Source organism: Carassius carassius, chromosome 11, assembly GCF_963082965.1.
Source record: "Carassius carassius chromosome 11, fCarCar2.1, whole genome shotgun sequence".
Classification (NCBI taxonomy): domain Eukaryota; kingdom Metazoa; phylum Chordata; class Actinopteri; order Cypriniformes; family Cyprinidae; genus Carassius; species Carassius carassius.
In genome coordinates, this window is record NC_081765.1 from 3,520,383 (window position 1) to 3,547,397 (window position 27,015).

At 36.8% G+C, this 27,015-nt stretch overlaps 1 protein-coding gene across 4 annotated transcripts in view; it reads right to left on the minus strand.

The window, feature by feature from the left end:
* LOC132152626 (formin-like protein 2) overlaps positions 1 to 27,015 on the minus strand; it is a 70,669-nt gene that overhangs the window by 11,139 nt on the left and 32,515 nt on the right. For all 4 annotated transcript variants that reach the window (XM_059561389.1, XM_059561391.1, XM_059561392.1 and 1 more), the window contains exons 3-15: positions 22,919 to 22,999; positions 18,253 to 18,329; positions 16,755 to 16,838; positions 15,571 to 15,726; positions 9,053 to 9,161; positions 8,154 to 8,230; positions 7,507 to 7,600; positions 7,267 to 7,341; positions 6,713 to 6,823; positions 6,460 to 6,609; positions 5,843 to 5,944; positions 4,059 to 4,359; positions 2,270 to 2,446 (exon numbers count right to left, since the gene is read on the minus strand). In XM_059561389.1, the coding sequence (XP_059417372.1) occupies positions 2,270 to 2,446; positions 4,059 to 4,359; positions 5,843 to 5,944; positions 6,460 to 6,609; positions 6,713 to 6,823; positions 7,267 to 7,341; positions 7,507 to 7,600; positions 8,154 to 8,230; positions 9,053 to 9,161; positions 15,571 to 15,726; positions 16,755 to 16,838; positions 18,253 to 18,329; positions 22,919 to 22,999 (1,594 nt within the window). The remainder of the gene's footprint in view (positions 1 to 2,269; positions 2,447 to 4,058; positions 4,360 to 5,842; positions 5,945 to 6,459; positions 6,610 to 6,712; positions 6,824 to 7,266; positions 7,342 to 7,506; positions 7,601 to 8,153; positions 8,231 to 9,052; positions 9,162 to 15,570; positions 15,727 to 16,754; positions 16,839 to 18,252; positions 18,330 to 22,918; positions 23,000 to 27,015) is intronic.

The following is a 27,015-nucleotide window of genomic DNA, read 5'->3' on the forward strand; positions in this document are numbered from 1 at the left end:
CATCGTCCCCGTGTGTTTAGGAAATGAGACAGACGCACATGGCTGTTCTGGGATGTGCATATGAGGATGTGACTCAAACAGCGTCTCAGTAGGAGAATGAGTCAAAACCTTCCAAAATAATCCATGGACTCAGACACAGCAAATACAGGTTTCAACATGCTTGATTAAGGTGGAAATCAAACAATATTGATCTCCGGTCAAAGGTTACAAAGAGAGAGTGAGAGCGCTTTCCAGTTGAGCTGAGGGTTTAGGGTTAAATGGTGGTGTGATATCAAGCAATGCAGAAAGTGTGGCCAGAGTAAAGAGAAAAAACTCGCAGTGTGCGTTAAACATTCCTGAATTTACGCAACTGTGGCCTTATCTGAGGATCAATCGCCTGTAACGGCACAGCACACTGTTTCAACATGCAAACACTACACAATCAAACACTTACTCACACAGCAGGCATGGCATTCTGAGTCTTACTGCCTTACAATGTACTTTCAATTATTTAAAAGGATGATAACATGTTAAATGTGGTCATTTGACACTAGCTGATTAAAAGTAATTTCATAAATTGAAGACATTTAAGCTTAATAGTATAACAACTGTATACTATGAAGACTGTCCAATGAAACTGAGTGATTAATAAGATAATATAAAAGCCGTTCAGTATGTATTTATGTTGTGAGTTGTTCAAGGTGAAACTGCACTGGACTGCTAGATGTGTTTGTGTTTACTGGAGTTCTGCAGTTCTTAATGACAAATAGATCTGGAGCCGATGTGAACTGTAGTTTTGTTTTCCATGAGGTTGCGGTTCATGGCTTGAGCTCTGGAAAAAGGATTTTGTCCCGGTGGAGGGTAGAAATAAGAGCTAACATCTCATGGAACATGTGGTCTCATAGATTGGCATTACAGTCCTGTTATTAGCTGACCTCTGTAAGCAAGGTCTAAAGAATGTTCCTCTCTGGTTTTTAAACCGTAAGGAAAAGTTCTGCAAAACAGTGTCCAATTTCATGCTCGGTTTCAAGAGGAACAACCAGCAATGCAGCTTCATAGACATTGTCCGATCAAGATTACAGAGGAACTGAGTGTGTTTTCTTAGAGACTAAAATACCATGACCGCACACACATACACATAAGACTGAGCACACACGACATGACACAGCAAACCTACAGTACAGTTTGATGGGTCCCTCTATGGCGGCACAACAGGTACAGCAAAAATAAGCAGAGAGAAAGAAGTTAAAGAGCAAACAAAACACAACCTCTGATTCCAAAGATCTGATTGGAGTGCATTAACACTGAATCCTGAACACAGATCGTTTCATAAGGAATGATACAGATCAATTTAAGAGAGAAGATACCAACAAGCTGTGGTGTAAAGCACAGTTTTGTTTAAACAATAAAAAGCAACTGAAGACTTTCTTAAAAAAAAAAAAAGTTCAGATTCACTGTATATTCTGCAGTACATACGTATATAGACTACTGTTTGGGGTCCGAATTTTTAGTATTTTATTCAGCAAGGATGCATTAAATTGATCAAAAGTGACAGCAGATATATTTTATAATGCTGCAATAAATAAATAAATAAATGCAACTAATTTTAACTTGATCAAAATATCAGTTTCCGGAAAAATATTAAGCAGCATAATTGTTTTCAACATTAATAACAAATGTTTCGTGTGCAGCAATGGGAATTTGCATAGCTTTATAGAAAGTATGCAAATTTTTAATGAGCAGATTTCTGCAATTTTGCTCCTGAAAGCCTCTATCTATTTATAAAACTAATCATTACCTCTTGTTTAATGCACATCAGTGTTTGCTCCATTAAAATCAATATGAAGCTTTATGCATACTACATAGAGATTAAAGCAGATGGATAAATTAGTTGATGAAAGTAACTACCATTTATTTTGTATCTGATGTTATTGATTTATCTGATCTACTGTACAGGCTTCAGCAGAAGTGTTTCACTTGAGCTTGTTCAAACATCGAACCTTTTACAGGAAACCTAACAAACAGTTGAGCTGTTATGATTGTTATCAGTGCTCAATGAGGGAAGGCTCCAGAGATCGGCAGCCATCCTCAACTGATGCGTGTCAAGTCAAGTCACCTTCATTTACATACCACTTTACACAGTATGTAAACTTTAAACACAAACTAAAGCATACTTCAGGCTTCATAAGAAGTTTGCGGCATATCTGGATCTAAATCACTGAGATTTTCCTCTCATGTCACTGTTTGGTCTGTTATTCTATTGTCTTTAGTGTGGAGCAGGTTGCATTACCTGCTAGTCCTGAGTTCATGATGACGGTGGGAGAGCCGCAGCCTGGAAGTGGAGGAGCCATGGGGGGCGGTGGAGGGGGCATAGGGGCAGATATATCCACAGCGAGGCCTGGGAGAGGAGGTGGAGGAGGTGGTGGAGGAGGAGGAGGAGCTGGAGCAGCAGATGGACCATTTGATACTGGAAAGAGGGAGAAAATATAGGTTCCATTAGCCATTTATTTATTTGATTGATTTTGAAAAACTGACCTTGTGGGATTCACCTAACCAAAATATTTGTGATCGCACATTTATATTACACTATCCTTTTAGAGTTGCAACTAATTTCAGATTCCTCGCTCCTGAACATCACATACCAAACAAACTGCAGGTGCTCTCTTTATATACTAGCTGTAGTAGATGCTCTCTAACTCTCTAAAAGGGCAGTTCTTTACCAGAATAAGCTGCAATTCTTAAGGAAATGTCTGGCAAGCCACAACAAAGTCCTTGTGTGTTTGCACACACCTGGTGAATAAAGCTCTTTCTAATTGTGATTCTGATCAATACAGACCAGGGCTTGTGAAGAGAGTTAAGGTCTGACTGACTGTCAGGCTCAGAAATGTATTTTTAATATTTTCAGCATGGGATTGACTTCCAGATGCATTTTTTTAACCTGCGAGGTCAATTTTAAGAGTTTCCTTATTAAGATTTATCTGTGTTGCCTTTTATGTCAGATTCTTGCATTTATACAACTAATTCAGTCAGTCTACTGTTTAAGGTTACTCTAATGTGGCATTCAATAATTGCATAATTCTATGAGATTAATTTATCTCAGCTTTTTTAAAGAATGCTATAAAAATGGTCAAATAAAACAATAGGAACTCATGCAACGTAAGCAGATCTGAATGTAATGCCGCAATAGACCCAGTCAACACAGTCAACTGTTGATCAGTCTAGAGGGTGGGGCTTGTTGATATAGTCAGAGAGCATGCCACGCCCACTACCAGTGGAAAACCAAGCACAGTTTTAATTTTTATTCATTCCTTTAAGGAACATAGGGACACATTTCTAATTAATGTGTATTCTTGCTAGAAATAAAGTCAATAAATGAATACAAATAATAATAAATAAATAAAAAGACTGATCTTGTTGCAAGCAAGGTCAAGAAGAAATTAAGATACATCTGTGGAATCTCACAACTGAAGGAGGTCACACCCCGGATGAGAGTGCAGCGCTGTATCAAGCTCGGCGCCTTTAAACTTCCTCTGCACAATCTGACCTGTGCTGCAGCCTGGAATTAAACTACATGCTGGTTTTGTCTGGCCAGAGTGAGACTGAGCCTGGTTTCTCCCAAGGTTTTTTTCTCCATTTCTATCACCGATGGAGTTTTGGTTCCTTGCCACTGTTGCCTTTGGTTTATTTAACTGGGAACGCTTAATTTCTGGCCATATTGTTGGCTTGACTGCACAGACACTACTGCAAGAGAGCTGAACTGGATGATGACATCACTGAATCATCAGTGAACTGACTTCAGCTGATAAACTGACTCCTTGTAATTGTCTTCTTGCATTATTGACAAACTATTTTCCTGTTGGACACTGTACTGTAACACTGTACTACACAAGCTGCTTTGACACAATCTGTATTGTATAAAGCGCTATCCAAATAAAGTTGATTTGATTCAACTTTAAATATGATTTAGTTAAATTGTGCAGTGGCATTCCAAATAACATAAATAATAATTTATTACATTTATTTCCTGACTAACGTCACGCTCTTGAGTCCAGTATTTAGAATCAGGAGTGGTCACTTACGTGTCGCCGGCCCAGGAGGAGGGGGAAGATCAGCCCCGTTAGCCATACCTCCGTGACTGACCATGCCCTCACTGGTCACCCCAGACACGCCCTGTGACCCGGGCAGATGCCCGTTCTCCTGTGGAGGGGGTGTCAGGATGGCAATATCCCCGTCTGCTTTCTTCTGGATCTTGATGGTTCCCTGTTTCTCCAGTTCGTGGATCTTCTTTTCCAGGTCGCTCTGTTTCTGAATGGCCTCGTCCTTCTCCTTCACCATCCGCCGCAGGGTGTGCACCTGAGAGCTGGCGTCTTTATACACCTCCTGTCACCACAGGGAGCATGAAAATTCAATTTGGCTTTTTGTGATTATCATAGGCTGCGTTTTAAGTGAGTATATATATATATATATATATATATATATATATATATATTGTAAAAATGTATAACATTTGACTACTAAGCCACATCAGCGAGCCAAGAATATGCAAATGTATCGTTAAATTATTGAAACATTGATGTAAAATCTAGTAAAAATAGGTTTGAATTTAATAAAATTAGTTAACTACATTAGTTAACATGAAATTACAATGAAAAAAAAATATTTGTAAAGTATTTATTAATCTCAGTTAATAATAATTGCAACATTTACTAACGCGTTATTAAAATCCAAAGTTATATCTGTTAATATTGGTTGACGCGCATGAACTAGCAATGAACGGTTTTAGTTTTATTAATTTAACATTACCCCAGATTAATAAATACTTTAACAAATGTATTGCTCACTGTTAATGTTAGTCGATGCATTAATTTACATTAGCTGATTAACTTTATAGTAAAGTGTTACCAAACATTTTGGGCCCTATCATACACCCGGCGCAATTTGACACAGGGCGCATCGCAAGTTTGTTTGCTAGTTTCAGTCCGGCTCCATTCGCATTTTCCGTCCAGTGCCACGTCGTTTAACTAGCAAATGCATTTGCGCCCATTTGTGCACCCATGGGCGTGCTGGTCTAAAAAAGGGGTGTTTGTTCAGGTGCATTGCTGACCTATTGCTATTTTAAGGAGCTGAAAATAAACTGTGCCATAGACCAAATCAAACCTGGTATAAAGTCTAAAGTAAATGTCGCAATATTGTTTTGTTATTAAAGAAACGCGCTGGTAGAAAATGCACCTCTGGGCGGGTCCAGAGTGCACGATGACTTTGCTTATTACACACAAGGATGTGCATCACACAAACATGTCAAATATTTAAAACAAAAGGATTACAGTGTAAAAGAATATTATTGTGTAGGCTACATAAATATAAAAATGTAATGATGGATAGTCATTGCGTGTATTAAAATTAGGCTACCTATTTACAATTCAGCCTATTACTACTTATGATGAATGAAACTGGCGAATTAATTGAACGATCGTGCCAATACACACACATATATATATTAACTGACTCATCGCGCGGAGCTTTGGTGGATTCCTGCTTGTCTTGAAGATGATCTGCTCACGCGCTTTAACTTCGCACACGAGCAGATCAGTTTCTACGCTTGAGAAGCGTTCAGCTTTTCCGCCAAAAAATACGGCCATGTAAATAGTGATCCGCCCTCGCTCTTAAAGGGAATGGGAGATGACACTCTGATTGGTTTATTGAACGTTACGCCCATGGATTTTAAAGGGAAGATTCTATAGATATTGTGAAATAAATTTTTCAGCATTGAGTAAAAACATACACTTGAAGTACCCATAATGTAACAAGCCATACAGTCAAATGAAGAACTCAAGAAGAAGTGATGTAAGGATTCTTCATTTACCCGAACAGACTCCAGCTCTTTATTTTTTTGCATGAGTTGTTTCTCCAGCTCAACGATTTTTGCCATCGCCTCATTCTCTGTGTCCTGTAACTTCTCTGTCAGCTAGAAAACCACAAACAAGAGTCAACAAGAAATGACAATCCAGCTACAGAATATAAAATCATGAAGACACAATCACAAATACGGCATGCTTTTTAAACCGCTGAGACATGAACACTAACATCTCAAATGATTCCAGCCAGGGTTGCAGAAATAATTTAACTTCAGATTCACATTAATTGACACAGTAATATTCTTGAATCCTGATGTATGAAGTACACTATAAATATCAATGGCACACTAATACGGAAATTACCTAAGGTCAGGAAGACATCTTTTGGCCAGATGGCCCGTCTGTCACAAAATGTCAAAGGTCAATGTATGATGGGGTCCTATAATGTTTCATTATCATTAAAGGCTTTCAGCTGAACTCAATACTGTTGTTGGGCAGGTGGTGCATTGTTCAACTAGAGGACTTAACTGATAAGCACTCCTGAACATGCCACTTAAACGATTGTTTTTTCTGGATAATATGATTATTTATTTACAATGAGCGTAGATGTAAAAACAGTACTGACATGAGACATGTTCTCCTCTAGTTCCTCCACTCTCTCCAGCGCTGCGTTCTTGGTCTCTGCGTCCTCTAACAGAGCCCCGACATCAAACACGTTATCCAGGTACGCTTGAATCTGCACATGCAGTTTATCACTCTCGGTGTGCTTCAGTTTCTACTCAAAGACAGCGACATAAAGACAGAGAGAATAGTGATGCATCCTCTTGCAGTGATACTGAACATTAGCATCAGAAGACTCAGCTCTGAAGTTTACTCACATCCAGATATTCGTCTAAACCCAGCTTTGTGAAGTCGTACTGTAAGTGCACTCTGAAATTCATGTCTTCCACTGAATGAACCACAATATTGATGAACTGCATGCAGGCAACCTGCAAGACAATAGACACCATACTAAATTTCGACACCCAAAAAACTAAAAAAACATTTTATAGATTTTTTATAGACACACCAAAAGCATATAGAAAGCGCCACAGATTTCTATTTCCGCAGAAATGAATATCATTCACATTCTACACATGCACACTATATATATATATACTGTATATTGAACATGTTGGCTTATATGTTGCACACATAAGCTGCATTATATTGTTTTTTTATATATTTTATATTGTAATATCTTATCCCACAACTAATATGCTAAATGCTATTACAAGTCATGATATAATACATGAAGGTATTTACTTGTAATGCTGCCTAATGAAGCTCTTAAGTAATAGATGAGTCTCTTCTGCAATAAGCTATTAGTTTAATTTTTAGTCGTGATTGCAAATGAAAAATGTGTATATTTGGATGTTGGTGTAACTCCTACCATGAAGTCGATGTTATTATCTTCATTCTTGAAATGCTCCATGAGTTTCTCAAAGCGCTGATCTTCTGAACACACCTGCAAAGCAATAAAGAAATGTGGCGCGAGATAATATTCAAATAATGCCCAGAGAAAATTAAAATGAGATTTTAATGCAAGCAGAATCTCTTTTTACATCAAATAAGTTTATATATATATATATATATAAAGAACTACAATACTACAGTATTTGTGTGTTTGTACCTCTTTGAAATGATCAAAGGCAGAGAGAATGATCTCATGACCTCCTCGAACCAGACACACAGCGGCCAGCAGCTCCAGCACCAGAGCTTTAGTCCTGCAATATCACACACATATCAAATCCATTTTCTCATGATTACGGAGGCTGTTACTGCACATTTTGGGAGAAAACATTCTCTTTAGCATTTATACAACAGTTCAGTTCATAGATTTGGAACGAAGGACTCAATTACAGGAATGCATTTCATTTTAAAATATATTAAAATAGAAAAGAAGTTTTACATTTTAATAATATTTCTCACTATTACTATTCTATTTTTACTGTATTTCTGATCAAATAAATGCCACTTTGGTAAGCATAAGAGACTCCTTTCAAAAACACAAAAAAAATTAAATACCCCCCCCACCACCAAAAATAATCACCATTTGCTCAACATTTACACAGATGGAGAAAAGAAGCCCTCCAACCGCACACTGAGATTAAGAGGCCTGTTGTTATAGCTGCCAGTATTTATGACTCTGAAAGAGGAGTCACAACCCACATAAATTAAAGCTGTGGATTCTGGGAATGTGCCCCCTCTTTCAGAAATACACACGGACACACACACACACACACACACACACACATTTACACCAGCTCAATGGGTTACCTGGGATTCTTATTGTTCAGACTTAGTGCAATTTCATTCACAGCATGAGGGTGAGACATAACCATGTTGAAGCCATACTGAGAGAAAGATAGAGAGAGGACTCATTAGTAAACATAGCAAGATCTTCAAGATTTATTATCTGAACATAAAACATGATGAAGATCAAACAGCTTGTCATGAATCAGTGTGTGTGTCTGAGTGTGTGTTTGGGTTTTCTGTACGAGTGAGGCCCAAAATGTCTACACTAATGAACTGAAACCTGTTGAACAGCTGGACACCCCCCCCCCCCCCCCCCCCTTCGAGTGATAGAGGCTGTATTTTATAAATATCATTGACATACTATGAATTGTTTGTGTGATTATTATTATTATTATTATTTTTTTTTTTTCTATCAAAATTGCCAAGAGTTTTGGGGAAATTGACCTTTTTTATATAATTAGGAAGCCACATTTGACAAATTATCTAAGAAACTAGTCAAAAACTGGATTTTTTTTCTATCAAATTTTAACGCCATTTTATACATATTTTTATACAAATGGAATTGTGCTTTAATAATTTTTTAAGGCATGTTTAGTATTTATGTATAACAGAAATTCAGTATTACATACTACATAGTTACTACCGTATATTACTACAGTAATTCAAAAGTTTTCAATCAAACGTTAAATAAAAACACTGCATAGTCTTTGCACCTTATACTTCATACATCCAGCATACATATTTTTTTGTATTATTATTATTATTATTTTTATTCATGCATGATTGTTTTTTCACACTAATTTCTCAAAACAACAACAACAACAAAACACTTTTTTTTATTCTGAATAGTGTTGTGTGATCTGGAGGACTGATAAGTCTATGAGAAGCTAACGTAGATTCAGTGGTCTGTGAGTGTTTACCTGGTAGTTCATGATGGCTCGTAGGCACATGATGCACACATGAACGTCGTCTTTCTTACATACTAATCTGGAATTCTTCAATGTCCTCCGGATGGGTAATGTATTAGACCTGAGAGCAAAACAACAACGGAAGTTTACTAACCGATGAAATCAATAGTTCATCCAACATATGAAAATACTGTCATCATTCATGCACCCTCGTGTTGTTCCAAACTCATTTGACTTTGGTCTTCTTTGGAACACAGGAGATGCTTAGCAGAATGCCTGAGCTGTTCACATTCACTTGCACTGCATGGAAAAGAGCAGCTTGGACATTCTGCCAAATATCTTGTTCTGTTTTCCACAGAAGAAATAAAGTTGTAAGGGTTTGGAACAACATGAGGATGGTGTTATAACTAAAGACTGCGATCTGTAAGATTTTTTAATGGTTTTAAAAGAAGTGTCTTATATTCACCAAGGATGCATTTATTTGATAAAAATACAGTAAAAATAGAACTCAAATTTGATTACAATTTCAAATACTTGTTTTATTTTTCTATTTTATTCTTTTTTTTTAGCTGTGAAGTCAAGGATAAATATTCAGCAGCCTTTATTCCAGTCTTTAGTGTCATTGTTAAAAACAATTATGCCTCTATTTATTTATTTATTTGTGTAAACATGATACTTTTTACCCCCAGGATTCTTTGATTAACTGAAAGTTTAAAAGAACAGCATTTACATGAAAATAGAAATTACAAATGTTTTTTCTGTCAATTTCATGCATACCTGTTGAATAAAAGTCAAAAAATTCGAACTGACCCCAAACATTTGAAAGGTAGTTCTTTCTTTTAAAAGCAAAACTATCATTTTAAAGGAATAACTATTTATTAAGATGTTTAAAATGATTATAAGCATGGGGAATATGCATCATCTTCTTGTAAACACAAGTCTAGAGACATATCCTGATGTAGATTCACAGGACTGAATCAAGGCAGAGGGATCAGGACCACAGGAATATTCAATATCTCACACTGAACCCGTTTCTTTAAACGCTGTGAGTGCTGTGTTTAGGTCTGTCAGCAGCATCTGCTGTGTGTGATGTGTGAGGATTTGCATTGTCTAAGAGCAATTAAAGTGCTCACTTCACCTCCACAATACAACAGCAGCAGCATTGACATGCATGCCAGCCTTCGGGCCCAAGCCAAAGGATTTTATGTGTGAGAACAGAGACGCACAGCAACAGATGCACACAAAGAACACACACACACACACACAAACAGGTATAAAACAGATACACACTCTTACCGATCGGCAAGGACATACAAACACACAAGACCAAAAAAAAAAAAAAAAAAAGAGAGAAAAATAACAGGCTCACAAAGAGAATAGAAAATGTTAACACACACAAACTAACACAAAGGGAACACAGTTCTCTTTAAGACTGTCACAAGACGAGCTGGGCGTGATTTCCTGAAAATACACACACACAGAACACAAACACACATAATGCAATATTTCAGCAGCAGTGCCTGGGGGAACTCATCCAGGAACATGAACACACACATATCTGCACTAAAGGTGTGCATCGTCTATGGTAATTCAGTATCATGACTGTTTTTAACAGTGTGGAAGAATCAAGTAGCCTATGTCATTCACTTTGCTAAAATTAAACAAAAACCACATTCACTTTCACTGGGTGATGGAGCCTGATGCAGTTCATATAACACAGTATACCATCTAATGATATTCTTCATATATCACATAATGTCTGATATAGTTGAGCAATACTGCAAACACAATCAAGTCTGCTGTTTTTTTCTGTATATCAGCATGCTTGCACACATGATCTTATACAACAGTTCAACAAACAAGAAGCTAATATTGTGAGTTAATCTGTGTTTTGCTCTATTTGACCAAAATGAAAATTATTTCAAAGTTATCAGAGCTGTTGTGCGTCAGCAGAGGTGTTTTGTTTCTGAATTAATTTGCAGTTTTGAAAGAATCAATCATTCATTGTTCCATTCATGAAGATGCATTCCTGAATCAATAAGCCATTTGAACAAATCAGCTGAATGAATGACTCAAAGACTCACTGGTTAATACACTGAACTGCCACCTGCCGGTGGTTTTACTTTCATATTTAAAATACCATTTCATTAAATCATTTCATATTCCTATCTTTACATTTTTATTTTTAAAACACTATTTTATAATTATTCACGCAATTGTAATTGCAGTGCAAATACATCTAAATATTGCTTATGCAGTGCATAATGATTTCCTTTGAATGGTAACAGCTGTCTTATTTTAATTGAATTTATTGAGTGAATGTAAGAATTTGCCATTAAATATGATGCATAAATCTAATACGGTTCGAAAATAAAAAAATGTCCCTAAAAAGGTAAAAATTCCTCTGGAAATCAATTTAAGCTGTCTAATATTGACCTTAATGAAAAAGTGAATTGCTGTCACTACTGTGCATTGATCACCAAACAAAATATGAAGAATATGATAAGCTTTGGGTGTCGCATGTCCATGACGGGCTTAAAGATACCAAGCATAAAAACACATTTAGTGAAATATTACTCAATTATCAAAATCCCAGAAAATATTGAGATATCATTTTTTGTCAATATTACTCACCCCTAGCCTGCACTGATAACTAGGAGAATTCCACAGCTGCCTGCGTCATTACTGTGATGTGGTTTGTCTTTCAACTCTGACATGAGTGGGAATGATTAGGTGTGAATGTTATTACACCAGACTTGTGACTTCCGATCTCTTTAGTCCAGAACATCACAAAGAGCCAGAAGCCATTGCAGAGTGTCCTGAATCGCATGTGTGTAATGTCTTTGTCATGCTGTATATCCGGATGTGTGACCGTGCTCATCCAGAACACAGTATTCCTGACTCGTGTCTGACAGGTGATTTCACAAGCACACATGCTTAAACACGTCCCTCTGCGAAGTTGCAAAAGTTGATGCTTCAAGCTACGAGAACAGAAAGTAATTTTGTTTTGCATGTCAGTTAAAAAAATAATTATGAAAAAATACATGAACATACACATATAGATGTAATATTTCAAATATTTGGGGTTTAGAAATGAGATAATTACATAAAATGTGAAGTTGTGTTGAACAAAGAATGATAATAATTAATCTGAACAAATGTTATTGGAGCTTTTAAGGTCCTGCGTTTGTTATTTGGGGCTTAAAATACATGTAATATTCAGTGAATCGCATCGATTCACATCAAATAAGTAAAAATACAACACAAAAAGCTTAATAATGTGGTCATTAGATTTATAAGTGGACTCTGTCTGTTTCATTGTCATATCAACAAAGCCATATTGCATTGTTTGAGATGTAAATAAGTTAACTCACCCATGAACAAACTCTCCTAACAACTCATAAGATGCAGTAAGATAATAATTGGAATAAACTTGGTCAAGATTTGAGAGTTTTTTTACTAACTTAAGTCTGGGAAGTGCAGTATAATCCATTAATACATGGTGTTCATCATCTTATAAGTGCCATGAAGTGATATTATATTATATTGTTTTATTTCATGTCTACAGAATTCTATAGGAATATGCAAAAAATTGAGCTAAACCTTAACAGTAAGCGCAGCAGACATACCCTTGTTTCTCTGAGCATTTTGGGCATTTTGGATGAGTCTGTGTTCTTCAGGAGGTCGTTTTGGGAAATCGGAGAATTATTATTGAAAAAATTTAATACAGCACACAATTGAAGCCTAGAAATGACTAAGAGTCGAGGGAAAGCACAGGAACAAAACTACTGCATGTGGGCAGAAACTTTACAGTACAATCGCAATTCATGAATTCATAAATCCACTAAACAGCAGAATGATCTGAATAAACAAGTAAGATGAGTGATATGCTTGACAAAAGACATGAGGGCAAGCTACATCTGAGGGTACACAGCAAGATACTTAACAACTGAACTCACTGCTATTCTAACCTCCATAATGCAGCACGTTAGAGGAACGGAGAGGAGAGGACACTATCTGAAGGACAAAAAGAGCATGCCCTGTGCTGCAGATGGGAACACACAACAGGAAACAGCAGACAGACTGACAAACGCATTAATTACACAGATACGTTTAACAGAACCTGCGACACAGGTCACAGTTCTAGCACAGCGATCAAACCAAAGTGTGTTTAATTCACTTGAAGATACAACGAATTAATAACGCTGTATTTTATTTTCAGAAATGCCCATTCAGACCAAGAAAGATTAATATAACTATGTGCACTTTTTAAAGTTACATGGATTGATTTGGACGTCTCTGTTATCAAAAACCAAAAAAGTAAATAAATAAGTAAACCTGAAAATAATTCCAACAATAGTTTCTCTACATTGTTACTGTTATTAGGGTTAAAGTTAAATAAAACTAAAACTTAAACAACTGAAAAGAGGTTACTTCAAATAAAATAAAAATTAACTTCTATAGTCTGTAAAAAACATTTTTTTAAGTATATATTTTATTTCAGTTAGTTGCCAAGGAAACGTTTATTATTTCCATTTTGTTTAACAGTGTACTAAAATAATTAAAAAACCTCCTCTCCGTGAGCCTGGTCTCCTCTGATTGGTCAGATGGCCCAGTCTGTTGTGATTGGTCATTACTCCCCGAGATTAGAGAAGCAGTCGTCAGTGAAGGAACACACAGGAACACAAACAAGTATGTGGTACAGTCAAAAATAAAATACAGTACAAAGGAAACAACTGATTCTTTGCAGCCTCTTCACTCCGAAGTGAAAATAATACAAATGTACTCTCATAGCATCTTCTCGACCTGATGTTAACCACACGAACAAGCTACAGTGTTTGAGGGCAGGGTCAAGTTATACGTGGCCGGCCAGCGGAGAACACAGATGGGCATTATCCAGATGTGTTACTCTGTAACATGTAGTGAGATGTGATGGAAGTGGGATTCAATTCATAGTCAATTCTTTTAAGAGATAATAACTTTTTTTATCGTTAACTTTTGGCTCTACAACTTTGCAGATTGTTGTATTAATATACAGCTACATTGCATACTGCATGCGTAGATGTTTTGTTTCCAGTCAAGACTTGGAGAAACTTGTTCATGCCTTTATCACCAGCAGGGTGGACTATTGTAATGGGCTCTTCCCAAAAAGACCATTAGACAGCTGCAGCTCATCCAGAACGCTGCTGCCAGGATCCTGACTAGAACCAGAACATCTGAGCATATCACACCAGTCCTCAGGTCCTTACACTGGCTCCCAGTTACATTTAGGAATGATTTTAAAGTACTTTTACTCGTATATAAGTCACTAAATGACCTAGGACTGAAATATATTTAAGATATGCTCACTGAATATAAACCTAACAGAGCACTCAGATCACTAGGATCGAGTCAGTTAGAAATACCAAGGGTTCACACAAAACAAGGGGAGTCCTCCTTTAGTTACTATGTCGCCCGCAGCTGGAATCAGCTTCCAGAAGAGATCAGATGTGCTAAAACTCTAGTCACATTTAAATCTAGACTTAAAACTCATCTGTTTAGCTGTGCATTTATTGAATGAGCACTGTGCGATGTCCGAACCGATTGCACTGTATTTTATGTAAAATCATTATCTATTTTTAAATTCATTTTAAATAAGTCAATTTTTATATCACTTCCAAAGTTTTAAAATGTAAAATTGTTCCAAAGTTTTATTTTTGTTATTATTTTTCTTCGTGATTATTTTACTTTATTTTATGTAAAGCCATTGTTTAATTATAAATTACCATCGTGTACGAAAAATGCTATATAAATAAACTTGCCTCGCCTTGCCTTGCATGAAAGGCAATATTCAAAATGGCATAATAGGTGCACTTAAAAAAAAGAAGACAAAAACACATACAAACAACTACTTAACTAACGAAAATGAAAACCAAAAGGTCAAATATAAGAATAATACTACATCAGACTTAAATAAATGAATAACACTGATTGTTGAAGCTGTGGTGTGGACTTCCCTTATCTCATAAAATTCGTTTAAAGGTGCCACCTACTCAAAAATGTAGCATAATACGAATACTGACCACTGACACCAAGCCACTGTGATGTCAGAATTAATTCTCTAACTGCTGCATAAGGGTTAGACCTTAATCTAGTTCAAGTGACAGGGGGCTAAATATATTAAACCCATTCAAATAGATCTACTTCTGTCCCGTCATCCATTTCAGTTCCTGTATTAATACTCATATGATGCTGATGTGTCAGTTGTCCATTCTTCATCAGAATAAAGCCATTTAAAGCAGTTTTGTGAGTCAGCGGCCAGACAGACAGACACAGGTCAACTGTGTTCTGACATGGTGCACTATTTCCTAAGCCATTTAAATCATACAGGCCTCATGACTATACAAAAGAGCCTTTCAGAAAACACTTGAAGGCAGTACACACTCTCTGCAGTCGGACAAACCATATCGCCTTCAAATTAAAACTATCAGATACTATTGGTGTCTTGTATGCTATGATAATAATAATAAAACATCAGTTTGTGTTCACACCTTATGGTTGAATGTCTGCTGGCTCTGGAGATGCTGTTGCCTGTGACAGCTGATGAGAGGCTGTTTCCTCCATGAAGATCTTCAATCGATCGATTCCATGGTTTGGGTTTATCCACTGAGTTTTCTGTGCTGTTCTCAGAACTGTCGCCGTCATACCTGTCAAACACACAACAGCAGGAGCTCAGGATATGGGCAAACTTACCACAAAGACAATATTGTGTTATTATTATTATTATTAGTGTTGTGTTGTTATTATTATTGTACAACCATCTAAAATATACTTTATTTATCTGTGGTCATAGGACATTTGCTTATGTGCACTGCAAAAAATCTGTAATCCTAACCCTAATTCACTATTAAAACAGCATATTATTCTGTGTTATGAATGTAATGACAGATTTATCAGTTTATCATAGATCATGTCAATTAAACGGCAAGTTACACTACTGTTCAAAATGTTTAAAAGCAATAAATTAATCAGAAGCAAAATTAAAGAGTATAAATTATTATTTAAATTATAAAAAAATATTATTATGATTATAAATTATAGAATTTATTATTCAAATAATTTTGAAAAAAATGTATTATAGTGTCCACAAAAATATAAAGTAGCACACCTATTTTCATAATAATAATAATAATAATAAATGTTTACTGAGCAGCAAATCAACAAATCAAAATGATTTCTGAAGGATCATGTGATACTGAAGGATGGAGTAATGATGCTGAAAATTCAGCTATAAAACATTTAAACAGAAAAAAGGTTCTTGTAAATTGGAATAACATTTTATAATATTGCAGTTTTTCTTGTATATTTAAGAAATTAATGAGTGTATGAGACTTTTTTTTTAAAAACGTCTAAAGAAAATCTTTTGAACAATAGTGTATAGTGTGTTGTATCGAGTCATCAGGGTGTGATAACAGTCTTTTCCCCAAAACACACTTAAACATGTTCATTCCTTATCGGGATTAAAGTGCTGTTGGTTGTAAATGAGATTTAGTGATTTCATCTGATCTCAGTGAACACATTCTCTAAAACACACACACGCACACACACACACAGGTCCTCAACGAGCAGTAGTAAGGCATGTAGTCAGAGCGGCAGAAATATCCTGCAGCAGTCTGGGTGAAAGGAGCTATTGTGTTCATTGTGTTCATGTTGGGTACAATCACGGGTGACTTACGTGACAGCATACTGTGCAAACGAAAGATACTCCACCAACACATCCAAACCCTTATTCTCTTCATTCAGAAACTCCCGCACCCACCTAAGCAGAGAGAGAGAGAAACTGACGGTCAAAAGTTTATATGCACTACTGTATTACTTTGATATGATTAATCATTACTACATTATAAAGTTATATCACTAATTATACAAGTAAACATGCAGTAGTTAGACTGGATAATCCAAGAGACTCTATAGAGCACAGAGAGAGTCCCAGCGTTCACAAACTGCACTTCCATACAGAGACAGACAACATGAAATATGTATCACGGAACGGCGTCTCAGTAGCTAAAAAACAGCTTCAACACAGTTCGGAGATTGAAAGCAGAGGTTTCATGTAGCAGGATTTCTCCCTCAGAGCAGCAGCAATGAGAGATACTTCAAAGACATGGCAGAGACATCCCAGAATACCGCACTCACACACGAAAGACTGCAAGGATACCAGAAATAATCAAAAGCTGGTTTTCACCTTTTTTACTTTTCACCAGTGAAATGTAGACTAACACATGAAAACCTCAAGAGTTGTGATTAGAATTCTGTTGAGTTATGATGTCTCCATTTCCTTTGATTTTCTAATGAGCAGTTTAACTTACATGTGAAAAGTGTGTTTATCTGAATGTTTCAGGAGCACTATGATGAAACTAAGGAATATGGAACTAGTCTCATATGAGCAAATCTTTGGGTCAGTATACATTTGTATTACATGGTTTCTGGAACACTTAATTCAATTGCATTCTAAATTTAATTTATTTTGCATTAATGACCAGATGACTACATTATCCCTTAAAATATAACTTTAATAATGTACAAATGGGGGAAGCATTGTATGTATAAATGAGGAGCACATCTGGGTATCATTCTGTTGTTTTGTGTTCATTGAACCCTATGTGAGCCGATAATACTGCTTTAACTGATCTAGATTAGCTAGAATATTTATGTAATCTAGTTTAGTACCATACGGCAGCTAAATCTCTGAACAGGTTGTCGGGCAACTCAGGGGGGGATTTGGAAGTATGTTTGTCTGGTCTGAACTGTCTTTGAAATAATGAATAATAACACTCATTTATGAGATGACAAGGAAAGAGTGTGTGCCGGTTGCTCCTGGAATATCACATCTTCCTGTTTTCAGCCTTTCCATATTCGATCAATCCTAGTTCCCAGTATGCAACTGGGTGTGTGATTTTCAGCTCCCACAGAATCTCAGAACCTTAAAACATTTCTCTGGTCTGATAAGATTGTGTAGGGATTCCCAAAACAAAAACCGGTTCGTTTGGCATTCTAGCACAATTCAACTGTGCAGAAATATGACAAGTCCAGTCAGGAGCATTTGGCTGCTACTTGTGCCGTCTCACACAAAAGAGCATTATTTCAGCTTCAGTTCATCTTGCATGAGGGCTTTTGGTGTGTGCCAGTGTGAGCAGTATTTAATGAACATGCATACACACAGATGAACTCACCCAATGTGATTGGTCCGTAATGAGATTTCCAGCTCCCGCAGGACCTTTGTTGACTCCTGCACTCTCCTCCTGAACTTCTGCAGAGGAAAGAAAGAAGAAACATCCTTCACTGTAGCCTTCATCTAGTAGGCTTGAAGGGATACTCCACCCCAAAACGAGAATTTTGTCATTAATCACTTACCCCCATGTCAATCCAAACCTGTAAAAGCTTCATTCATCTTTGGAACACAATTTAAGATATTTTGGATGAAAACCGTGAGGTTTATGAATGTCCCATTGACATTGACTTGGATCCTCCCACGGCATTCAGCACATTGGGTGACAAGCGATCTCCATTGTGATCGATCGGCTGCGCCATTTGCGGCTTCCTCCCAAGAGTGGTTGACACCTCTCAGATCCTCAATAAATGTCCTTCGCCATTTAATCTTGGGGCATCCTTGCTTCCTACTTCAGTGCTGTGGGTTCCAAAGCAAGGCCATTCGCGGGAACCTGGAGAACCCGAGTTGTGCAGCTGTACCTTATTCTCGATAGCGATGGTGTTCGTGCACCAAAGTGGTTGGAAGTGTCAGATGACCATTGGTGCATTTCCAATATGTTAGATAACATCGTGGTCCTCGTCGCCGTCCGCCGAAATGACACTTCCCAGGTAGGTAAATCGACTGCCCTTTTTGATTTGCTGTTGGCCAATGGTTACAGGTACTCGTCCGCGGGCAAATCCAGTGCCCCATTGATTGCCAAGTAAATTACACTGACAACGTCCAGTAAATTATGAAAGACATTGTCAGAACAGTGTATCTGCCATCAGTGGTTCAATCGGAATTTTATGAAGCGACGAGAATACTTTTTTATGATTTTATTGGCGCGACTGACACAGAAGAGTGTAAGCTGCCTACGTTCAGTTGATATTCTCCAAAATGGCGCTAAGGTGATGCGGAGAGATACAGAGGAGACAAATTGCTAAATAAAGTCATTATTTTTGTTTTCTTCGCTTACAAACAGTATTCTCGTCGCTTCATAACGTTATGGTTGAACCACTGATGGCAGATTCTATTCTGACGATGTCTTTCATACTTTTCTGGACCTTGACAGTGTAATTGACTTGCCAGTCTATGGGACAGTAACAAGCCTCCCAGTTTTAATCCAAAATATCTTAAATTGTGTTTCAAAGATGAACAAAGCCTTTACAGGTTGGAATGACATGGGGGTAAGTGATTTATGACAAAATTTTCATTTTGGGGTGGAGTAACCTTTCATTAATAATGACAAATAAATGTATTTTAATATCGCAATTGTTTCTCATAGATAATGATGGAATTAAACAAACAGCATTGGAGACTTTATTGAAAGTATTGTCATACATGTCTCTTCTACACTGAGAAAAAAAGTGTATATATACATATATAATTTAGATTTTATATTAAAACATGTTCCAAATTTTCTGAAAGCTTGAAACATTCATACAACTTAATCTATATATGTTATTATTATTATTATTTTACTTTTAACTGCTTTTTTAACTATAAATACTACATATAAATTACTATAAAAGCTAAATTATCTATAATATGTCTGTAAAGCCAAATTCTGCAATCAGAAGAGCTCATTATGAACTCAAACATACCCTTTATGTATGTAAACAATTGCTTAATTTACATCTATTTTTACTTCTTTTGTTTTATCTACATTTTACACATTTAGTTTTACTTATTAATTAAAAAAAAAATACAAAGTGATTCTTAAATGAAACATAATTGGGTGAATTCAACAATGATCCAGACATTGTCACATTCCCTCAACTAAAAACTCTGGCATCATAAAAAATTAAAGGACTGAATGCAATGTTCAAAGTGATTGGAGTATTTGGTTGTTTTCTCCAGTCGGTCTCATAATTGCGTTGAGTCCAAACTGTGGGCCCAGTTTTGTTCTCTGTAGCCATGGTTACAGTGGCTTTGTGGCCGACCCAATCACGTGTCAGGTGAAATGCATGTGAAACCGCCGTCCTAGGAGAGGGCTTTCATCAGCTGAATGAGATACGCAGCCAAATCTTAACTCAAAACTGCTGCTGCAGTTCTGCAACACTAATTAGACTGCAGCCATGATGATGAGTGGCAGGCCAGGTATTAATATTCAGTCTGATTCACTGATGTCAGACACTAAAATCATTGCATCGAAGGGAGTTAAAAAGAGTGAGAAAAAAGGGAGGGATGGAAATTTCAGACAGAAAGACGGAGACATGTATTTTCTTTCTTAATGCATGTTCCTGGTTTTCTAATAAAAGAAAAAATAATGTAACTTGCATTGCCTCTGAAATAAAATGTTGTCAGTGACATCATCATATGTCTCTTTTCCCCAGGCAAGTCTAGGCCAGGATTTCTAAATTGTGTTGGGGTTTTGGCTTAGTTTTACTATTGTTTTCATACTTGCTTAAGCTAATGACTAAGAAGTAGTTTGACCAATAGTGTGCAGGCGTTGCACATACTCAACCAATCATGGCATTGAGAAGGTGGGATCTACAAAGAATGGTCAAAGCAATGCAATAACATGCATACATTAATGTATGGGGACTGTAGAGAGCACATCTTTATGGAAATCAAAGCTAAAACCCAGACAATTTAGAAATCCTGGCCGGAAAAGGAGGATTTATGGTCACCATATTTTAACCATCACAATTCAAAAATCCATTTGAGAAATAGTACAGCCTGAACACTTTTGGCCTACTATTCTACTATAACATAATAAGTTACACATTTATTCTAATTCAAACTCACATTTTGGATGGATATTATGGAAATTAGGAGAGTGAGGGACAAAGTGAACAAGACAGACGCATAAAACCAACTGAAATGGTGAGTACAGAGAAACAGAGGGGAGTGTGTTCTCTGTTGTTCCCAGCGTGGGTGTGTTTGGCACATGTGGAGTGTAGTGTGTGTTTTCAGTGTGTGCGCAGAGCTCACGCTCCCACCTCGACTTTAAGCATTCCCAGCTGCAGAGAGTGAGAGAGGGAAAGAGAATGGGAAAAAAGAAAGCTGTTCTCCAGAGAGGTCATCCTGGAATGGAATAAATGGTACAGACATTCTTCAGGACCCTCTGGAATGACCCTCTTCCTGCTGCGATCTCATTGGCCGAGAGCCGCGTGTGGAATGCACCGTATGTAAAACTCTCAGCACACACAAAGTAACAATTGTTCACGTCTGCAGAAAAGAGCTGTTGCCAGAGAGTACAGCCATAACTCTCTCTCTCCCTCTCTGTCTGTTTCTCACTTTCACTTTATACTTTATCTTGATCTATCAGTTTCCCCCGTCCCATGGTCTCTGTTTTATTTCTTACTTGTTCTGTCTTTCTGACAGCTTAGGGACATGATGTCAGTCGTCAGAGTGTTACGCCCATGAGATCAGCTCAAGCACACCTTCAGATTCCACATCACATAAACACGACAATATCTGACTTTAATATTTAATCACATCCGTCTTCAATTCATTTCCGGTCCCTTATCCATTCTTCCAAGTCCTTGGCACTCCTCTCCTTACTTTTCCCTCTCATCTCTTCTTGTCTCATAGATTTTTCTTTTTTGTTCCTCTACTTTTCCTTTCAGATTAAAGTTTTTATGACATCATCAGGGGTGACATCATAATATTTTATCATGATGTTCATTCACAAACAAACAAACAAATGGTTGGTCACTTTACTTGTTTGTCAGACAGTCTCTTCATGACTAAGTGGGCAGTTCTTGGCCTGAATAAACTGCAATCTTGATGGCGCTAGTTAGAAGTCTGGCTACGTAAGTCTAGGTTTAGTGGACTCTACAACATTTTACTCTAATCTTTAGTTGGTCTAATGTTTAGGGGTAATTCATAGTTTTCAGTCATGAGATTCATGTGCAGACCAAGAGGGCAAAACATCTACAGAACTACCAAACAAACCTGTCAATTTTCCATCTGTTCAAGCCATGGATATTTAAAACAAACAAAAGGTCTGCATGTTTTAGGCACTTGCGATCCATATACAGCACACACCAGAGTATTTTAATGTAATATTTAATCACTAAAAAGTGGGACGTTAAAATTAACCTCACTGATGATACATACTATACACAGGCATGCAGAACCTAGAATATAAACACAAGATATTAATTTGCAAGGGATTTCTATGGTAAAACACTTAAAGTGAACTGGCGTTCATATTTTGGATTCATCTACATATTGTAGGTACATACTGAATTCATCATGTGTTCCTTTAACCATCTGTTTGACGTCAGGACGTTGTAAAAGTTCAGAACGGCTCAGTTTCAATAAACAGATGTTTTGAAGGAAGTATTAAGTTTTGAGTTCTGGAAAACTTGATTCCTCTATGATACTGTATTACACCTTTAAGGCTAGCCACTTTCCCTATATCAGAATTCAGATGTGAAGCAGGGTGTACCATTTGATCTCAATCACTGGAATCAAGTTTGTCCTAGCAGGAAGTAAGGTTTGCCCCAGCAGGAAGTAGAATGCTTGCTGTTTCTCTCCATACCCAGCTGTTGTAGTGAACAGCTATAAGGACAGCACTCTAGCCATGACAACTGAGTTATGAGCAGGTATTTTTCATGAGTTGTCATCCGTCATAGCCTTAACACACAGTCACAAGCTGCTCCACACTGGATTTGAGGAATGAGTCCTGAACTCACCTTCCTGGTCACAGCCGGGTCAAGATAACCCTGCAACTTGTGGATGTATGTGTGAGGAGGATTCTTCACCTGGAATCGTTCCTGGAAAAGAGAGATGTGTTCATCATTTTACTGGCTTCAGAGTATAAACCTCAGTAATTTTCATGTTAGTTGTGGGTGTGTGAGGGATGTGGTGTAGGTTTATCCAATTTCTTGGATAGTGGGTCTTGTTGAGTCACAGATAACAATACATATGAATTGCATCTAATCTCTGATTTCTGAGCTCCTAGCATGCACTGTGACATGATTAAAATATGTTCTAACTCAATGCACGGCTGGAAAAAAAAACACACATTCTCCTTACAAATAAATTTTTTGCTTTCACACACATGCATTCTCCTTTTACATACATATATTTCTACCTTTTTTCTGGTATCCATTACTTTCTGTTTAAGCAGGAAGTCACTCTCAGACCAGGAAATACATGTGCAAGACCTGCTCAGCTCTTCCTCACAAGTTTACAGTTATGCTATTCAAAGTCATCCTGTTTTCTTTTCAAGTACATATTACATAAGTTTTTAACTTGGACATATCATTATGTAACCTACATGTTCTACAGATCTGTGTACAAGTGGTAAGACACTGATTTTGATCATATTAACAGGGCTTACGAAGTTAATGAAATTTTCTACTGGTCCGGCTCGGCCAGTGGTTTAAATTATTTTACTTGCCTTGGCAAAATTTTCACAGCCCTTGCCACAATCAATCAATCAATCAATCAATCAATCAATCAATAAGACGTATTGTTTTCATTGTTGACTGTAACATTGTATTGTAATAATTATTACAATAATAATAATATAATTATTACATTAATTATATGTATGTCTGCACTATGTTTGTACTTTCTGTACTGGGAGCTCCTGACAAAATTTCTTCTGTTTGTAAACACTTGGCAATATATTTCTTTCTGATTTTGATGAAAAAGCTAAATTAATCTCTGACAGCAGGTGGTGCTTATAGAACGCTAGCATTTCCTAAGTTATTGCAGCACGCAGCGCTGCGCTAATTAACACTCCTTTAATGTGTATTTAACAATGGTAAGAGGAAAAATAAATTACCATCGAAACTTTTCTGAAGATAGTCAGCTCTCCTCAGAAATACATCCATATTCACCCCACCCTAATTCCATAGTTATGATTTTCTTTCAGTATTTCAATTAATTTGTTCTGTCGGGTAAAGTATTTTCTCTGCTTGTGCGATTTCGCTCCTCTTTGTGTCCGTCTTCAGTGCATCTGTCTTAAAGGTGATCACTGCGTTTGTGTTACCAAATTGCATCCTGTCAGGAATAACCTGCCTGCGCTGTTTTGAACCTGGTCTTTTTTTTTTTTTTTTTTTACTGACAGTTAACGTTATGCTGGCATTGCCAGATATTGAATAAATAAAGAAAAATCTAAAAATAAATAAACCGCAATGAGTCTTAAATCTTGAGTTATTGAAATAATATAAAGATATTGCTGTCTCTAACTTGCAACCTCCCACTTAATTCACTTCCTAAATTAAGTGAGAAAAAAAAAAAAAACACCCCGGGACGCTTATAATACGTGTAAATGGCAACACGACTGAGGCTGAGCCTGCATCCTCAATCACAACTCGCACAAAAGGACGAGGCCATGTAACGTTTTCACGATGATAATATTTATTTATTTATTTCTTTTTTAAAAACAAGATAGCTTGCTGAAATACTTGCAATACCTGCAACCTACTTCTCTACCTCAGCCATGCTGATCAAGACCTGTCCCAGTGACCCTGATCGCCCCAACCTGCCTTCCGTTTCAACTATACGTCTTCCGTTTCAACTATACATCTTCTGTTTCAACTATACATCTTCTGTTTCAACTATACACCTTACGTTTCAACTATACATCTTCTGTTTCAACTATACACCTTGCGTTTCAACTATACATCTTCCGTTTCAACTATACACCTTACGTTTCAACTATACATCTTCTGTTTCAACTATACACCTTACGTTTCAACTATACATCTTCCGTTTCCACTAGACTCCTTACGTTTCAACTATACATCTTCTGTTTCAAATATACACCTTACGTTTCAACTATACATCTTCTGTTTCAACTATACACCTTACGTTTCAACTATACATCTTCCGTTTCAACTATACACCTTACGTTTCAACTATACATCTTCCGTTTCAACTATACACCTTACGTTTCAACTATACATCTTCTGTTTCAACTATACACCTTACGTTTCAACTATACATCTTCCGTTTCCACTAGACTCCTTACGTTTCAACTATACATCTTTCGTTTCAACTATACTCCTTACGTTTCCACTAGACTCCTTCCATTTCCACTATACTCCTTCCATTTCCACTATACTCTCTCGCACATACATACATTCTTCTTTTCGATGCAACCGGTTCTTGACTCGTGAACGAGTCAATCTTTCGTTCGTTATCTGTCTTGGCTCGGTGTTCATCTTCAGTTCTCTCTTCACAGCAGTTCAGTCAGTGTATTGTAGTTTTTATTACTCCGGGATATTGGTTATTTGTTATAGTCCTCTTGCGTTATTGACAAACTATGTTCCTGTTTGACACTGTAAAACTCTTCTATATAAATGAAGGTGCTTTGATAACTATATACTAAATTGTGTTTACACTACTAATTAAGGTCCTTAGTCTCGGTATAGTTCATTGGTTGAACATAATTTCATTAGAAGATGCCATAAAAGATTGATGCAAACTGCATTATTTATTTATTTATGAGCCAAAACATTTGTTTTTAGAGTTTAAGATCTGGGTTGACATATTACATATTGTATGAGATTAGGGTAAAGGTAGCACACTGCTCTAAATTCTCCTAAAAGAGATTAGTCAGCATTCAGACTAAACTACTTTCAACTGGCCAACAGTGTGAGGACACAGATACTGGCATTCAGTCAAACAAATCAACATGCATTTGAAATATTTGCAAAATACAACAGCTCATTAACCGTATTTAAACATTTCTACACAGACTTACACAGTTAAAATGCAAAATGTAATTGAGGTCAGGTTTGTCAACATAAGTCCACAAGTCTGTCTGTGTGTCCATAATCTTGTCAGTTGTGTTTTAGAGCAGTGGTTTTCAGTCTTGTTCCTGGAGCCCCAAAACAATGCCCATTGTGTATGTCTCTTTAATCAAACACCTGATTCAGATCATCAGCTCATTAGCAAAGACTCTTACAAACCTTACAAAGGAAGTGCTAAAGAGTTTAAGTAATAATTATTATCATTATATTATTAATAATAATCATTTAGTATTAATTATTATTTTACTGATTACTATAAACAGTTTATGTATAATAAATATACATACTAATAATTTGAATATATACTAAATCAAATATGTATTCCATTCTCTAAAACATTTGGATGCTTCCCTTGGCAACAGCCAAACAGCAGCAGCACATAACAGGAAAGAGGAAGAGACATAGTTCCCTTCAAAACAATACAAGGCCCCTGCACATACACAACAAATCAGCAACTGGTATCACTTTGACATTGAACGTGGCCGGGGTGTGTGTGTGTGTGTGTGTGTGCTCTGTTCCACACAATACACTCCAGGGTCTGAAGGATGAGAAGGGTAGAAGGGTGAGACAGCTTAACATTTTTTATACAGTAGTTAGTATAAAAAATGGGCAAGCATATTTTCTAAGTTAAAAAACTGCTACATAAAGCAAACCTACCATTATTTTTACTGTTTTTAGGGTAACACTAGAATACGGTACACATTCACTATTAACTATGCGGTTTCCCTCAATGAAATGCTAATTTGCTGCTTATTAATAGTAAGGTAGTTGTTAAGCTTAGGTGTGGGATAAGAAATCTAAAATATGGACATGAAGAACAAGGCATTGGTATGTGCTTTATAAGTAGTAATAAAAATCCAATATGCTAGTAATACGCATGTTAATAAGCAACTAGTAATGCTTGACTGGCCAGCAAACTCCCCAGACCTGAACCCCAGAGAGAATCTATGGGCTATTGTAAAGAGGAAAATGAGAAACAAGAGACCAAAAAATACAGATGAACTGAAGGCCACTGTCAAAGA